Source organism: Grampus griseus (assembly GCF_964374135.1).
Source record: "Grampus griseus genome assembly, chromosome: 7".
NCBI lineage: Eukaryota > Metazoa > Chordata > Mammalia > Artiodactyla > Delphinidae > Grampus > Grampus griseus.
Genome location: NC_139001.1, coordinates 25,377,150 through 25,395,674, shown reverse-complemented (window position 1 = coordinate 25,395,674; position 18,525 = coordinate 25,377,150). Strand labels below are relative to the sequence as shown.

Here is an 18,525-nt window from a genome sequence, read left to right as displayed (position 1 = left end):
ATTTCACCATGTACAAAACGTGATAATAATAGTAAATATCTCATAGGGTTTTCATGAGATTAAATAAACTAATAAATATTATACGGTTAATATGTTACCTGGCACATAATAAGTGGTAATAGTTGTCACTTATTATTATGTATTCTGTGAGTCATCTCATATTGTTAAAAATATATGTGATCATTAGGAGTAAAAGAATGAGTTTAGTCATTTAAACTCAGGAGTAACCAATAGTTTGGTCTCTGTAACACAGAACTACAGTACCTGGCTCTAAATAAGAAGAAATTATACCAAACTCCAAATGAATCTGAATAACATACATTTCAATGTCTCCAATATGCAAAGAATTTTAAACATTATTATTGTCTTCCAGAGAGGGAAAACAATTAAGTATGGATGTTACTACAACCCAGGAATCCCACTACTGGGCATATACCCTGACAAAATCATAATTCAAAAAGAGTCACGTACCACAATGTTCATTGCAGCTCTATTTACAATAGCCAGGGCATGGAAGCAATCTAAGTGTCCATCGACAGATGAATGGGTAAAGAAGATGTGGCACATATATACAACGGAATATTATTCAGCCATAAAAAGAAATGAAATTGAGTTATTTGTAGTGAGTTGGATGGACCTAGAGTCTGTCATACAGAGTGAAGTAAGTCAGAAAGAGAAAAACAAATACCATATGCTAGCACATATATGTGGAATCTAAAAAAAAAAAAAAAAGGTTCTGAAGAACGTAGGGGCAGGACAGGAATAAAGATGGAGACGTAGAGAAGGGACTTGAGGACACAGGGAGGGGGAAGGGTAAGCTGGGACAAAGTGAGAGAGTGGCATGGACATATATACACTACCGAATGTAACATAGATAGCTAGTGGGAAGCAGCCACATAGCACAGGGAGATCAGCTCCGTGCTCTGTGACCACCTAGAGGGGTGGGATAGGGAGGGTGGGAGGGAGGGAGACCCAAGAGGGAGGAGATATGGGGATATATGTATATGTATAGCTGATTCACTTTGTTATACAGCAGAAATTAACACACCATTGTAAAACAATTGTACCCCAATAAAGATGTTAAAAAAAATGAAGTATTGATACAACAACAAAAAAAGTATGGATGTTACTAAACTATGTCTATAATTCTCGTTGGACAAAGCAAATGAAATTGCTTGTGAATTAAACTTCTAATTTCTTCCCCTCTCTGATTTACAGTACTTCTTTCATCACAACACAGAAAATATTTTACAGCAAGAGATACCGTCACAGTATTTGCAATTTTTTCCACAGTGGTCTACTCCTCTCTCAATTCAGCCTTTGCTCAAGTGTAATGAGAGCCTGGTCCATAGTCATTCATTTACAGTGTCTGAGTGAAAACTACAGAACTTTTCATCTGGGCAGGTGAATGGCAAAAGGGACTGAAACACAAGATGCTTGTGATGAAGGTGTGTCAATGGCAGAAAGTGCACAAAGGAAAGCTGATGAGCGAGCCCACTCCCCGCTATCCACGACCATCCTCTCCAATCCGTTTCACGGAGCAATCAAAGGATATTCTGAACCTCCCCAAATGCCATCAATCCTTATTGAGAAGGAAATAGAACATCTCTCTCTTAAGCCTTTGCAGGAGTAATCATCAGAGCAAGCTGGCCTGAACAGGGAGCTTTGGCAGACAAAGATGGATTTGTCAAAATAAATAAATAAATACAGACATACATAAGTTAAATAACCTTCACAAAATATGAATAGAAAGTTGATGATAATCTCCCAATTCTATTGTGTAAAGGGTAAAGAAACTCACAGTTGTGCTCTCCAGGTCTAATACAGTAAAGAATAGGCTTCTTGATGAGATGTTTCCCATAATGTACAGCAGAGCTGGGAATCTTGTGGCAATAATACTAAAAAATAACCATCTAAATGATTTAGATAAAACATTCATTAACATTCCAGATCTAAGTCTCTAAGTGGCCCCTCCCTCCTCTTTGTTTCCTTCCCTGGCTCTGATTTTCTTCTTTAGCACTTTTGAACAAAGAAGGGAAGAAGCCTCTTTTGATTGTTTAAAAAGGCTTCTTAAGCTAGCTGACAATTGCTCAAGTGTAAAATAACTTCATAAAGATCACTGAAATGTTCTTTAACACTAGACTCTCCTTAAACAAGCCATATTTCTGTGGTCCCTGTTGTCTCTGTGTTGCACGGCCTGTTTGGCAGCGTCCAATTCTAGTACCCATGAAGAAGCAGCAAACAATGATGTCAACAAGCTCTTTCAGATGAATCATTATTTAATAGATGAGTCACTCATTTTGGAGTCAGAGGGCCTGATACTGGTTTGGTTCTTGAGTTACCAAGTTCTCAACCAAGTTACCAAGTCAGGGATTTCAATTACTGTGTCCTTGGGATTCTGCTGTGAAAATAAAATGCCTCCTATGTCAAAGTGCTTTGTAAACTTTAAAGCATTATTCTGCTATCTCTTATTTTTGTGAATATTCCAGGAATGAAAGTGACTCTGTTTTTATAATGTATTGCTTGTAGTGGACTTTGAATCCTCAGAGGGTGAGAAGGGGTGAGGGTACTTTTCAAAATAGTAGGCTAAAGTAAAAAAAGGTTTCATAAATATTGTCCCAAATATTTTTTTTTTAAATTAAAGAAATAAGAAATCTGTACTAACTGTGTTTTAATAGTTTGAGTAATTATTAGGCTTTTTTTTGGAATGGTCAATTTACAAAATTTAATTGTTTCTTTTAACAATTTATTTTTTACAAGTACTACATTCATATTTTAGAAAAATCATAGAATACATATTAACAGAAAGTAGGAAATAAAAGCCATGCAGTCGTAAATAATCACTGTTAATATTTAGATGCATAATATTTGATGTTAGATCATATTGTATATACTACCTTGAAGCATTTTCATTAAAACTATATATTATTGGCATCTTTCCGTGTCAATAAATAACTTCAATAGCATTGCTCTTAATGGCTTTATAGGCTTTTATTTATATGTTGTTTATTATTTTTCAGAGATGATATATTGATTTTCCATGTTCTTTTACCAAATGAAGGGTGGGTGTTAAAAGTTTAGACTGTAGACGAGACAGGTCTGTGTTCAAATCTCCCTTTTTACCATACAAGCTGGAAGTCTCAGCAAAAAGGCTTTGCCTCTCTATGTTTGTTTCTGCCTCTGTAAAATGTAAACAGTAAATTCAGCTTACCCTTGTGAAGATTAAGGGTAATAAATGCAAAAGCTCAGAGCAGAACCTAACACACAAATATGTGATCAATAAGTGGTAGTTATATTTAAGTTTGTGTTTGAAAACTTTGAAACATTTGTAAAACTTGTAAGGATCCTTTTATCTTCAAGCATGTAATTACTGAGTCCCAACACGGACGTTGTTCTCCCTGTTTTTCGTTTTGATTTTGGCTCTATCAGTTCCATTTGATCCTCCTAAACCATTAACTCTTGATTACAGGGAGTCTCACAGGAGAATAAACAGAGGAGGCAAAACAGCAGCAGGCCTCTCATCGCACTCCCAGCAGGAGACTTTTAAACCAATTGATGCTAAATCTCTTTAGACTTGAAGTCAAAAATCAAGACGTCCAGCATTTGGACCAGTAAAAAAGCAGATAGAACCAATAGAGGGTTAAATGTTAGATGTGAGAGATCAGAGCATGGCTTCCCACCTCTCCCTTCAAAGTAAAGGACACGGAGCTCTGGCTTTTACCTTTCCTAGTATCAGTTTACAAACTGTAAGATGAGAGTGTTTGTACTAGAAGGTCTTTAAGACCCCAGCTCTGGCACTCTATGAATATATAACTACTTACATGTCACCTCATACTACAATGGGGCGGCTCGGTGGTGCAAATTACTAAGAGTTGATCTATATACTTGGATCAAGGGCAAACCACACTGGTTATATTTGTATTTGGGGAAAATCTAGTTGAAATGAGTGACTAGAGAAGGACACAAATACCAAGGGAAAGGAAGGAAAAGAAAATGGAAAATAAGAGGGAAGAAGATTATGTTGTTGGTATGGTAAGAAGAGTCAGGTGTCTGTGTGTAAATGGAAGCATGGAATTTTATGTACAGGAAATAACATATTATTATTATTTTGTATTTACTGCCAACCTCCTCTCTTTCCTTAGCTTTGAAGATGGGAAGTTGTAAATATCTTGTCGCCACTTCAGCCAGGGTCAGCGGATCACTCTGATTCACCATGCTCTAGGAAACATACCACCTCTATTGTATCTGCAAGCATGCATTTATAGGCATTGGTATTTAGTTTTAATCTTTCATTTTCCAACAGAAAGAACAGATTTTCTAAAGAATAAACAACTGTAGAGGAAATCACAATGTACTATAGCAAGGAGGTGCTACCCCAAGTCCAAATCTGCTAGAAGTGATTTCTATGAAACCTGGAGATACAATTTGAGAAAGAAGTCCAAAAATGATATCTTTCTTAAGAAATTGAAAAATAATTTAATTTTGTGTGTAATTCCTAAACATAGGGTTACTATAAAAGATTTATCATTACGTCTAACATGATGTCATGTCCTGAACTCTATCTAAATCCCTGAGGAGTCAGGGAGAAATAAAAGAATAATAACAATGGAAAAAAGTACTTTGTTAAAGAAAAGTAAAGCTTACAAAGAGTAGTATAACTAAAACAATATAACCAGACTTTAAGAAAGTCACTGGTGGAGAAGACACTGCACAAAAAGGCATAGACATTTTGCTGATAAATTAATCATTTGAGAGAATGAGGGCTACCCCCAAATTAGTGGCAAATCAGAGAGATCAGAGTTATTTTTGATATCCCAATAATGTCCAAGAACTTGGGAGACTAAACAAATGCAATCTGATGTTATGTTCTTATTTAGGGGAAAAAAGAAAATAAACAAATCTACCATGCATAAGGAGCAATAGTTCTTTGTTAAAATATATAAACTACCCACCCATGCCTCCAAACTAAAACAGAAAGCACCAACATGATCTGTATTTTGAAAGAGATCAAAGTAGGGATAAAGCTTGCAGCTCTAGGCAATTTTATGTGTGTGAGTTGACAGCAGTGGAAAATAAATTGCAGTGACTGGTCAACTGGAATGGCCAAGGCATTTCCTAGGATAAATGTTCAAAATCCCTTCAACTGTTAGTGACAATAAGACTATATATCATATAAAGCAAAATCTAATATAATATATATCATTCAAGTTTATCCCATTGATGAAAATGAAAGGAGTACTCTCAATAGATGAGGACAAAATAAAGGAGTTAGTGCTAATAAGTGATCAGGTGCTTGAAATATTCACAGTATTGTCTTTTATTTGGTAAACCTTATATGTAGAAATTGAGCCTGTCTGAAGAAATTTTAAAAAATGTAGCCGTCAGTTAGAATGATTTTGTAGTAATTCCTGTGAAGTGATGAGGCCCTGAATTAGAGTCATGGCAGGAGAAACAGAAGACAGGAATTTGAGAGCTGTTTCATAGGAAGACCAAAAAGAATTTTGCTTTTAATTGGATGATTTTAATGAAAAGCAAAAGATTTTAAAACCACATTTCAAGCCTTCATAACACTGACAAAAAATAGGAAAATTGGGAGAGGATCCATCATATCTCTTCATAACATAAAAGAGTTCTCAAACATGTGTAGTATAGAAATATTATAAAAACAAGGATTTTTTAAAAGTATAGTTAAAAACACATCTCCTTGTCTTTGTTCATGCTGGGGTTTTTGTTTGGTTTTGATTTTTGCTTTCCTTTTGATTCATTTCAGTCTCACTCTACCAAAATTCTACTTCTATTCCAAGCTAAATCCAATAATGATAGAGTCACAAATGACACTCTATAGCCTCTTTAACTGATTTGGTCTTTTTCCTACAATACCTGGCATATTGCTCTCAGAATATTATCTCCTCAAACGGAATGTGAAGTCTTTGAGGGAAGAAGATTTGTCTTTCAGCTCTGTACCCTCATTGCCCAACACAGTGCCTGGCCAAAGATAAACATTCAATGTATTAATTCATTTACTCTTTCACCATAGTAAACTAACAAGTTAAAAGATTACTACTTAGATAGGTAACACTTTGGGGCAAAACCTACCTAGTGATATGGAGTGTCTTAGTAAGAAGAGCTCCTTCTCCTGTCTTGATCGATAAAATTTAAAAAAACAATACCCAAGTATCATATCAAGGATACTATTCAGGAATCCTTGACATATTTTGGAAGAAATGTAAAACCAATAACCTGAGACTACAATCATTTATCATCAAGTAGCAGCTGTTGTTAGAATTGATATTGATCCTTGGTAAATTGCAACCAGAGTAACCTTGTTATATCATCACAAAATCTTCCCACTACATCATTTAGCTATGAGATGCTTCCTTAACATGTGTCCTTAGGTTTTTCTCTTCTATAATCAATCACAAAAGGAAAAAAAAGTTGTGTATAGAGGTAACCCAAAATGTTTTGGGGCATTTTTCAATTAAATATTTTCTAGAAGAAAATCTAATATGAATGCATAAAATAAATGATTATTTTGAAAAGTCATCCTATGAAAAGATAGTTAAAATTACAAGGAGCTCTTAAGTGATCTAGTTCAATCTTCTCAACATTGAAGTAAAGAAACTGAATCTGATTAAGAAATATGACCAAGGCTGAAGTGTCAAAGAGTTAGTTCTAAAACGTGAGATTCCTGACATCCAACTTAGTTTCTTTTATCCAATTATCATTAAGGAAATGAAAAGTGTTAGTTCCATAAGTTGTAAGAAGTTTAATAGCAACTTGAAATAAGGAACTTCCTTCCCGCAGCCTCTCTGTTATTTTAGGAATATGGCTCCCATGTGGGACTACTGAAAGCTAGACTTTATTAATTAATAGCTCTGCCTCTTATCATTTGTAAATTATCTAACTTCTCCATATATTAATTTCCTTAACTCTTAAAATGGGACATATATTATTACCTACCTCATAGAGCTTTGTGAAATTAAAGTGAAATAGTTAATTTAAAACACTTAGTGTAGTACTTAGGTTATAGCAAGAACTCAAGTTTCAGCTGATATTACTATTACTATTTTTTTAAATTTCATAAAATAAATCAAGGTTTTGATTTACTAAATTGTAAAGACAAACCCAATTGAAACTTTCATAGCTTCAAATGTCATTATTGAGAGTGACATCATTGTTTCTGCATTCTCATTTTGCTTGAATTTCTACTAGTTTAGGCATCATTAGGAAGCATACATAGCACAAGATCATAAATCCTACAGGGGAGGCCAAGTGTCTTATATTTCTCTTTCCATCTTCCTTCCTTCCTTCCTTCCTTCCTTATTTCCTTCCTTCCTTCCTCCCTCCCTCCCTCCCTCCCTCTCTTCCTTCCTTCCTTTCTTTCTTTCTTTCTTTCTTTCTTTCTTTCTTTCTTTCTTTCTTTCTTTCTTTTTCTTTCTCCCTTTCTCTCTTTCCTATAGATTAGTAAAAATCTCAAAGATCATTACAATATATGTTAAAACCCTTGCTAAAATATCTTCATCAAAGTTATGAAATTCTTAACTGATGGCAAAGTAATAGAGGTATAAAATAAAGTATATAGAATTATATTTTCTGAGCAGTCAAATATTCAGCTTATATTCAATTATTTAGAAGTTGATCAAATTTGTGAAATACCAAACCCCTTTTTCTTTCTTCACCCTTCACTTTTCCTGCCTATACTTTGTCCAGTTTTTCAGTTCATTTATATACCCATCCTAGAAGAGAAAGGACAAAGAGGAGGAAAAATGCAAATCTGTAAATAGAGTTATTTCTTAGCAGATTGGAAAGAAGTGGAGAAAACTTTAAATTGTAATGATAGATCCATTGTGGATCACCTGCTCTACCAATGTGGAGCAGCTACAGAGGAAGACAGTTCCTCTGTCTTCCCCTGGCCTGGCTACTTCATGTGTTTGTTGATGTTTTCTGAAAGAGGTAGGACACTTAATCTTTAAAACTACTCACCACAAATGACTGAATGATCCTGCAACGATTGAATCATGTCCTCCTCTATAAAAATGCACTGAAGCTTTTACATTAAATTCAACTTTCTAATATCATTAAAGCTAAAATATCTTTAGCTGCATCAATGTATTAGCCATTCTTATTCATTGCTGTTGCGTTCAATATACAGCTCATTATACTAAACAAACATAAATCTGGGTAACTCAAAAGAAAGAGACAAAACGTATCCATATTAACAGAAAAATAATCCGTGCAGAAATTCCAAAATTCCAACTGAACACTTCACTTAGTTGAAAATGTAAGGCAGTATGCATTTAAATAAATATGTCAAGAGAAAAGAAAGGCAGCAGGGAACCTAAAACCTCTTGATAGACTGAATATACAAACAGACAATGGCTGGATCATATATGAAATCAGTAGCCTAATTCACACTTAACAGCAACCTGCCCAGAAAACCATAGCCAAAATAAACAGCCCAGGAATGCAGTTGACTTATAAATCGGACTTGCAGGAAGCCTGATTGTTACCTTTAGTAGCAATCCAGGAAGCTAAACAATAACTTCTGTTAACAATTGGCCCTAAATGACCAGGATTTGATTAATAACTAGCAGCTTCCCTAATTTTTGTCACTACTTTCAACTTAGAGCCAACCAGAGAAAGCCAAATATGTACACCTAACCCATAGGATGCTCTGCTTCTAGTTAGCCCTCTTTTAGATTCCCTATGCCAATAGCCTCCAATCAGGCCATTCCTGAAGCCTTCCTTTTTCTCCACTGTAAATGTTTCCCATTCCTCCATCTGCCCTTGAGTCTCTCCCAAAACACAAGTGACAGTGGTTGACTCCCTTGTTATAGTAAGCTCTGAATAAATAGCCCTGAATAAATAGCTCTGAATAAATAGATGGTCTATTTATTTCAACACGATCAAACACCCACTGTACATCCATCAATGGACAACATGCTTGGATATATTAGAAAGTCAACCATCACAATATTCTGTGAGGAATTTTTTCGTCCCCATTTTACAGATACAGAGAACTGAAGTTTGCAGAAGTTTAGATAGCTTCTCACATTTTCCTATTCTACATCATGTTACAGTAAGTGCTTTTGGTATATTATTTTGGTAAAGTTTTTGAGATAATATTAAAAGGATATCTAACAATAATAACAACAATAGATATAAATTAGATGAATGTTTTCTAGCATTACTTGCTTTTGTATCTGGCAACTTGCTGGATAAAAGTCCACATTGTATTTTTAGTTGACTCACTGCTTTAAGGTTATTTAGAATCACTTTAAGGGTGATTCTAAAAGAAGGGAATAAGTATTGATTTGCCTAGCATTTCAGATACTCTGCAATTTTTTAAGTTAATTGCCTAACAATCATATATGTACTATTGTGTTTATTTTACAAATGAAGAAGCAAAGTTGTAAAGATATTCAGAACTTTAAGACTTTCAGCTAGTGAGCAGGGGAGTCTATATATAAAAACTGAATTACTTTTTGGTTTCAAAGTCCAACAAACATGCTCAAAACTCCTTTGATTAAAATTCACTTTAAAATGTTCCCTTACCACATAAGTTGGTCACAGAATCTAAAATTGAAGTAACATTTTCTAACTATAAAATAATACAAATTAGCTTTATAGGAAAGAAGGAGGGAAAACAGCATTTGCACGTATTAGAAATTACCATACAAGTTACATAAAGCCAGACAGAAAAAATAGAAAAATATAGATGAATAATAAGGCTTTTTAATGCCTGAAAATAAAATGATATTTAAGAAAAATTCCTTTAACAAAGACCTGAAAAAGTAAAAGGAAATATACAGATAACATTGTTTAAATAATAACTGGAATAAGAAATCATGACTAAAGGCCAAATAATTCCTCATGCGGTTTCTACTTTCTTACTAATTCCCTTCAGTTAACTCAAACTTTCACTATGAATTCCTTGCACTGAGCATAAATTAAGATGAACAGAAAAGTTAGCATTTGAGAATCCTTATGAAAAGGAAAAGATTCAAGCCCTTGGCCTTTATAACATTTCATGTTAAGGAAGGAAACTATTTTCTTGAAATTTCCCTGTTTTAATAAAGGTAATGAAATTGTCACATAAAATTATAAATATCAAAGTCATGATTTGACCATTTTCCTAAGTGTACAGAGAAGAAAACGGTGCCTCTTTTACACACCTTAAAGGTGTTTTGCCTTGCCATAAACAAAACACTGGGGCTTCCCTGGTGGCGCAGTGGTTGAGAGTCCGCCTGCTGATGCAGGGGACATGGGTTTGTGCCCCGGTCCAGGAAGATCCCACATGTTGCGGAGCGGCTGGGCCCGTGAGCCATGGCCGCTGAGCCTGCGTGTCCGGAGCCTGTGCTCCGCAACGGGAGAGGCCACAACAGTGAGAGGCCCGCGTACCACAAAAAAAAGAAAAAAAAGAAAAAAAACATTGATGTTCAATATCAGTTGATATAATTTTTTAAATTTTTAGTTCTATCTCCCTATCTCCTCTCCACTGAGCTACAAGACAAATTTTTCATATGAATGAGAAATTACTTGAGGTCTCTATCTTTGCCTCTTTCTATACCAGACTTTCTAAATGGGGGAAGGTGGGCAAGAAGTATAGGGCAGGTTGGGAGATGCATTTTACAAGAAAAAACCTAGGGAGTTTCCCAAACATCATGTATCTCAGAGGTTGAGGTTGATGCCAAGAAAAACAACCATATTGATAATAACATGTTCTAATCACTGTGAAGCAATAGTATGTGTAGTACAGGCAGACTGATCCGGCTCTTCCATTGGCCGTGTGAGTCACCTTTGGCCATTCAAGTCACTTAACTTTGTGAAAAGTTTCTTCATTTGTAAAATGGAAATAATGATAATAGAACCTCATGGGATTGTTGTAAGTATTAAGAGACAATATATATGTGTTGACACATAGTAAACACTAGGTTTATCATTGCTGTTAGTTTGAAACAAAGCAAATTACTTTGTTTTAGAGAATGAGCAGCAAATTGAAAGTTTTCTTATGCCGATGTTCAAGACAAAGAGGATGCTGTTTGTTCCATGAGCTACGACAATGTTCTTAGAGGGAGGAAGAGACCAAGAGAAAAGAATTGCTTTCTAGAAAAAATTAAGCATCACGTTTATGTCTTTTCAATTGAAGAAATTGATTACAGGCTTCTCTATGCTCCATAATGGCTAATGAATACTTGATTATAACACTATCATGCTACACTCTGTCTTTGTATCTGCGTGTGAGTCTTTTGTTAAACTTGGTACGTCTTGAAAGTAGTAGTTATGTCAAAATATTTGAATCTCATGTCTAATAATGGCTTACATGCAGAGGTACTCAATACATGTTGAATGTTTATGGTTTCCTTTGCTGTGCAAAAGGTTTTAAGTTTAATTAGGTCTCATTTGTTTACTTTTATTTTCATTATTCTAGGAGGTGGGTCAAAAAAGATCTTGCTGGGGTTTATGTCAAAGAGTGTTTTTCCTATGTTTTCCTCTAAGAGTTTTATAGTGTCTGGTCTTACATTTAGGTCTTTAATCCATTTGGAGGTTATTTTTGTGTATGGTGTCAGGTAGTGCTCTAATTTCATTCTTTTACATGTACCTGTCCAGTTTTCCCAGCACCACTTATTGAAGAGGCTGGGAATAAGTGAAACAACTTATTGTTACAAATGAAACAACGGACAAAGGATTAATCTCCAAAATATACAAACAGCTCATGAAGCTCAATATTAAAAAAACAAACAATTCAATTAAAAAATGGTCAGAAGACCTAAATAGACATTTCACCAAAGAAGACATATACATGTCCAAGAGGCACATGAAAAGATGCTCAACATCACTAGTCATTAGAGAAATGCAAATCAAAACTACAATGAGGTATCACCTCACACTGGTCAGAATGGCCATTACCAAAAAATCTAGAAACAATAAATGCTGGAAAAGGTGTGGTGAAAAAGGAACCCTCCTGCACTGTTGGTGGGAATGTAAATTGATACAACCACTATGGAGAACAGTATGGAGGTTCCTTAAAAAACTAAAAATAGAACTACCATATGACCCAGCAATCCCACTACTGGGCATATAGCCTGAGAAAACCATAATTCAAAAAGAGACATGCACCCCAATGTTCACTGAAGCACTATTTACATTAGCCAGGACATGGAACCAAACTAAATGTCCATCGACAGATGATGAATGGATAAAGAAGATGTGGCACATATATACAATGGAATATTACTCAGCCATTAAAAGAAACGAAATTGAGTTATTTGTAGTGAGATGGATGGACCTAGAGTCTGTCATACAGAGTGAAGTAAGTCAGGAAGAGAAAAACAAATACCATATGCTAACACATATATAAAATCTAAAAAATCTAAAAAAATCTAAATCTAAAATCTAAAAAATCTAAAAATCTAAAAAAATCTAAAAAATCTAAAAAAAAAAAAAAAGTGGTACTGATGAACCTAGTTGCAGGGCAGGAATAAAGACATAGACATAGAGTGTGGACTTGAGGACGTGGTAGGGGAGGGCAAAGCTAGGGCAAAGTGAGAGTAGTATCAACACATATACACTACCAAATATAAAATAGTTACCTAGTGGGAAGCAGCCCCATAGCACAGGGAGATCAGCTTGGTGCTTTGCGATGACCTAGAGAGGTTTGATAGGGAGGGTGGGAGGGAGGCTCAAGAGGGAGGGGATATGTGGATATATGTATGCATATGGCTGATTCACTTTGCTGTACAACAGATATTAACACGGTATTGTGAAGCAATTATATTCCAATAAGGATCTATTTAAAAAAAAAAGGAAAGGCCTGGAATATGTTAGGCACTTAATAAATGCTGACTCTATCAAAAAGTAAATAAATAAATAAATAAATGTTGAATGAATGATGAATGAATTTTCAAAAATAAACACGTGAATGAATACATGGATTGACAGTTTTCAGAGAAAGAATGGTATTCATATAGAGTGGGCTTAATATTTAAAATGAAATGGAAACTCCTTTCAGAAGCTTCTTTCAAAAGTTAAATCTGCATCTTAGAAATGATTCAGAAGCCCTCCCAATATGATTGATTTAGTCCAAAGGATTGCACACTGTTCTGTTACTACTTCAACTTGACAGAAGATTTTTAATGTCTCCTAAATGAGTAATAAAGAGTTGTACTTGTATTGTCTCTTGACTAATAAGTCATATCATTTTATTGAGAAAAACGTAGAGAGCCTATCTTGGGAAGAATTTTCATTTATATACAAACACATACAGATTTATTAGTTTGAATTGGTTGTAGATTTTCAAAAATTAAGGTTTTTTTTTTTAACTGACTTAAGATGAAGAAAAGTTTCTCCTTTTGAAATCTTGAAGATATTTCAGAGTGCATGTTGTATTGCGCATGCTTACTTTCCAAAATTAACTATATATGGCAAGCTTGGCATATCTTTTGTTGGTATAACTTGCTTTTAATTTAGGAATCACACTTATTTGAGCTACATAATTTATTTGGTAATTTTAGTACTTACAATGTATTTCCATGACTTTGTTTCTCAGAAATAATATGAGAGGTAGTATATAATTACTTCTTACCCTATTTGAGTCGATTCTTGCTCTGGAAGTATAGATGGGAGGTGGGATGTTGAAAGCCTGAGGGACCAGATATTCCTCAGCATCCATCATATCTTCTAAATCCTCTTCATCCAAGAGATTCTGAAAGAACTTGCTGTCGTTTGGACTGGGAAGCTTCATACGATCATCACCCTAAAAAATTTTCCATCAGATATACACACAGAAATGATTCTTTCCTTCATTTTAAATATGTGAACTTTGTAGCAAATTTATGTAATATCAAAATGGTTGCAAATTCATGCACTCATTAAACAAAATAATTATTTAGCACAAATACCAGCCATATAGAAGCCTATAACATACTTAGATATGACACAGTAAGATAAAAACATTTAATACAAGAAGAATGTGATAAATGCCATTAGAGATAAATAAAGCAGAATGCTATGGCTATTTTGAGAGAGGCATAAACCATTTCAGATCTGAGAATAATGGTGGGTTTCATTGTCAAGATGGCGTTTGAGCTGTGACTTTAAGAGTATATAATAAAGAAAGAGCAATTGACTTATCAATCTTTATTATACTTGGTTGGTTTGATAGTGTAGAGCTATCATGATACATTGAATCCATGGTTTGCTCTATAGCATAATATTGTTAAAGTGATAACATTCAAAATCACAGCACTGGTGGCAAATAACATAAAGGGGGTGGGAGAAACACCAAAACAATAGTTACACTCCTACCTCATCTATTTCTTAAGTAGAATTTTAAAATTTGTTTTGTGATATTTTTGTAAACTTTTTAAAATTAATTAGGGAAAAAGTTAGCTAGAAATCATTATTTGCTAAAATCTGACTTTCATCTTCATGTCAGACTATTGATATGAAGATAAACACTACCTTGTTTTATTGAGGAATCTTAACTCAGTGTTATCCAAGGTCCACTTGTTTATGGTTTAGGTAGAATAATCATAAAGAAATATATTACAACTTTTAAATTATTAAATCCATTTTTTCTAGTGTTACATATAAAATGTTCTTTTGGTCTATTATTTTATTTTTGTACATTAATTCATCTGAATCTGAGTTATTACTTGAATATTGCATACCTCCCAAAAGAAAAAAAAAACATTTTAAAATATTTTTCTAGGAAATTAAATGTCAATTTATTGAAACTTTTAGTTCACTGCCTTCAAACATGGACACGATTAAAACAAAAATCCATCTTCCTTTTATTCCAAGAAGAGACGATTATAACAATGAACATGACTAGCAGAGTACTACAATGCTTGTCTGAGGATAAAGGCCTTTTTATGTACATGAATAATCTTAATTATCTGGCAGTTCAACAGTAGAGGCACTTGAGTACTAAGGGAAGATGCTTAGAAGTGGTTCTGACATCAAGTAGAAGTCATTTCACACGGTATTTTGCTTAGCTAATTAATTAATTTGTGAATGATGACATCCATAGTTCCAAAGTCCAGATATTACTACTGTTTTGTAGTGGGTTTGTCATTGGGATATTCTCAAAAATCTAAGTCAAATGTACAAACCTGAATAACTAGGTATCTTTGAGGGTCTCGAGCCATCCTCGAAAATTCAGCAGCCAGTTCCTTAAATTTAGGTCTACTGTCAGCATCAATCATCCAACCTAGAAATTCACATGCAATAAAAGAGTCACTATATCCATAATTTTATGAAAATAAAGACTAAGTTTGAAACATATCATTTAAATAAAAATGATCTGACAAAGAAAGCTAATGAAAGAAACAATCCAATAGGTGAGATTCTATCGCAATCAGTTTGCTGACATTCATAACTAAATATAACATATTATAGAACAATACAAGCTTTTTATTTTGTTGATATAATTTAAAATTAATTTTTCATCATAGAAAATATAACCTAGGCTAACCATGGGAATTTACAGAATCTCAGATCTTTTTTCTGTAGGTGTGAAGAGAATTTAAAAATAAAAAAAATATTTTTCTTTGATGGGTATAGAAAAGGTGATTGGAATATAATTTATCATTTTATATCAGGAGTGACATGGAGTAAAAACTTTGGTTGCAATGCTGTATACTGGCAAAAAGGTGAAAAAAGGAATTGAAAGCAACTTTCTTATGCTACTTTTTTCCTGGTGGGAAAAAAATTAATGCAAAGTGATTGGTAATGTTTGTTCAGAAATAGTCATTAGCTTATCTTAGTACTAGCCTTTCCAGCATAAAATACTATCAGCAATTTACCAAGTTATGTATTAAGAGCCTTAACTCCCCAGGCTCTGTTTAACTGATGAAATGACAAGAATAAAGGCACCAAGCTTTCCTTGATTTTATTGCCAAATGACCCTTTTCTTAGATATTAAAACTCCTAAAAGTGAGGTAAAAGTCACTATTAGGCAAGACGTTTTCCTGATTTTTTATTATTCATCAGAGTATCTAAATGAAGTATATAAATCATCTCATGCTAGTTATGGGATCAAATTATGTAATACATGTATGTTTTTAAACTTTCTTCCATAGCTGACTACCGAAAAATGTTTAACCCAATAAAGCTATAAAACTTGTTTCCCCTTTTCTGCAAGTTCACTTTTTATTCTTGTTATGGGAAGTGTTTGGGTGTCATTTTATGTATCATTAAAATTATTTGATTTTTTTCTCTCCTAACAAAGCTCAAATGCTCTATATTTTATATGTAACCACTAAAAAAAAAATGCTGTTGATACCAAGATGTTAATGAGAAAATCAATGTTTCTGGAACTCTATTGGAACCAGAAAAGGTTAAATTCTCAGTGAGGTATCAGTTTCTTTCCAACTAAATATTGAGTAAACAGAACTACACTTAGAGAAAAGGGCATGCTGACCTGAAGTGAAAAGCACATTTTTTATTTCTTCCCTCACTGTCAGAATGTATCACACATGTCATGAGTATAAATCTGAGTAGACCTGTCCAAAGTCTCTTATTAATAAGATGCTTATTCACCTTCACCAGTTTGTTTCTTTGCTAACCCTGTGTAAATCAAAAGGGGAAAACCTCTCATTACACAAGAAAGATTGCTGAATGCTAATCTCATTTAAATTAAGTCAGAAACTCCAGAGACTTCCCTAATTCTATTTAAATTAAGAGTCTAGGCTTCCAAAATACATTTATAACACATATGTGTCTGGGGCATAGAAGGGAGAAAGAAAAGTAAGATAGTTAGATGTAAACAAATGATCAAATTGAAAGAAAGTAAACATTCATAATCTTTGTAGTTCAATGTAGATTCATGTCTTTCCACTTCCCATTTTGCCTTGCTAATTTTCTGTTGACTGAAACTGGTAAATCTATTTCCATTTAATTCATTTTGTTAAACTATTAGTTTCAAGCTTTTTTCTTTATGTGCAGATCATTTATTTAGTCTGCTTTTTTCCTTTAAAGAGTATTAACATTATTGTGATTAATTACATCTCTTTATGAGAAACAGTTTCATTGTCATGGAAATGATAAGAATCAAAGTGAAATAAATAAGAAGTGTAAGAAACATACAATGTTGACTTCATAGCATGAAAGCATGATATTGCTTCATATTAACAAGAATCACAACAAACACGGGTTTACATGCTCCTTTTCACAATTATCTGTAAACTTTTATATTTTTCAATATACAGAAAAATTGTGCAGGTTGATTAATTACTAAGAATGATGATGAGGATGATAACATAATTTTGCAATCTTACATTTGACCATGACCATATAAACATCAATAGTGCAGATGGGAGGCTGGGGCAAACGTTCTCCTTTCTCTAACAAATCGGGGATTTCTCTGGTTGGAATTCCATCATAGGGTTTTCCTCCAAAGGTCATCAGTTCCCATATAGTGACTCCTAAAAGGGAGATCAAATGCTTACATAAGGATGTTAACAATATACTTTGAAGAAACCAGCAACATGCCTGTGGCAAAAGAATGCTTCTTAGAGGGCAATTAGAAATAGTCTAAAGAAAGGCTCTTCAGATTCCTATGTCCACATGAGAAGCCCAATGACAAAATCTTCGTGGGAAATTTGATTTTCTTACCATTGTCTTGAAATTTTTAATGGGTAGCACAGACAATTTCAGAGTGGACAGAATCTGTTCCCCATTTCTACTTATAAGTAATGCTAATGATTGTTGACCCAATTTGTTTCACCACATTAGAGCCTATAAAACAATTTATTTACTATACACATGTGTACTCAGTACCAAATAAATATGATTAGGTAAAATCTGATACTGACTAATTTTGAGATTAGCATCTTTACTATTAGAAGCCCAAAAGGCCAAACTGGGGTTCCAGAATGATTACTTATGTTATAGTAAATAATTGTGCTTTTCTTTTTAACTAACACAAGGAGAACAAGTGGAATAAAAGAGATTCATTTCTTTAACACATATGAGAGACTGACTGAAGAATGATCCATATGTAAGATAAAATACATGTAAAGTGAGCTTTCCAAAATTGAAGTGAATCAATAATAGTGTATTCCTTAGACAATAAGAACGGTTTCTTGAATCACTAGAACACTGATTTCCTCAGTAAAAGCAAATACTCTAAATACTAGCATGTAAGTAGCCACCTTTGACAAGAATAATGACTCTGATCTGAGCAATAACATACACAATACAGATCTCTTCTTTATAATCTAATAATTATATAATTTAAAAGTTATAGTTTTCTTAAGGATAAAGGTTGTTAGTTCAGAAATAGCTATGTGGGCACAATAGTATTAGCAAGTGAATTTTGATTGATGCATATACAAGTATCTTTTATATAAAATCTAATTATGGCTATGTTTTCTTTTCCACTGCCATCTGTAATGAATTATTTATTCAAACTGAAGTAATTTTTAGCTCATAAGAGTTATCATTGACATAATAAAAATGCAAAGCTTAAACTATAAAAGTATATGTAAACTTCAAATTATTCTTCATAATAGTATCGTT

The 18,525-nt window shown here is 33.7% G+C and overlaps 1 protein-coding gene across 1 annotated transcript in view; it reads right to left on the bottom strand.

The window, feature by feature from the left end:
• The window catches only part of ERBB4 (erb-b2 receptor tyrosine kinase 4), a 687,762-nt gene that overhangs the window by 23,102 nt on the left and 646,135 nt on the right, over window positions 1-18,525 (bottom strand). Inside the window, exons 22-24 of the mRNA XM_082658716.1 lie at window positions 17,283-17,429; window positions 15,117-15,214; window positions 13,586-13,756 (exon numbers count right to left, since the gene is read on the bottom strand). Of these exons, the coding sequence (XP_082514842.1) occupies window positions 13,586-13,756; window positions 15,117-15,214; window positions 17,283-17,429 (416 nt within the window). The remainder of the gene's footprint in view (window positions 1-13,585; window positions 13,757-15,116; window positions 15,215-17,282; window positions 17,430-18,525) is intronic.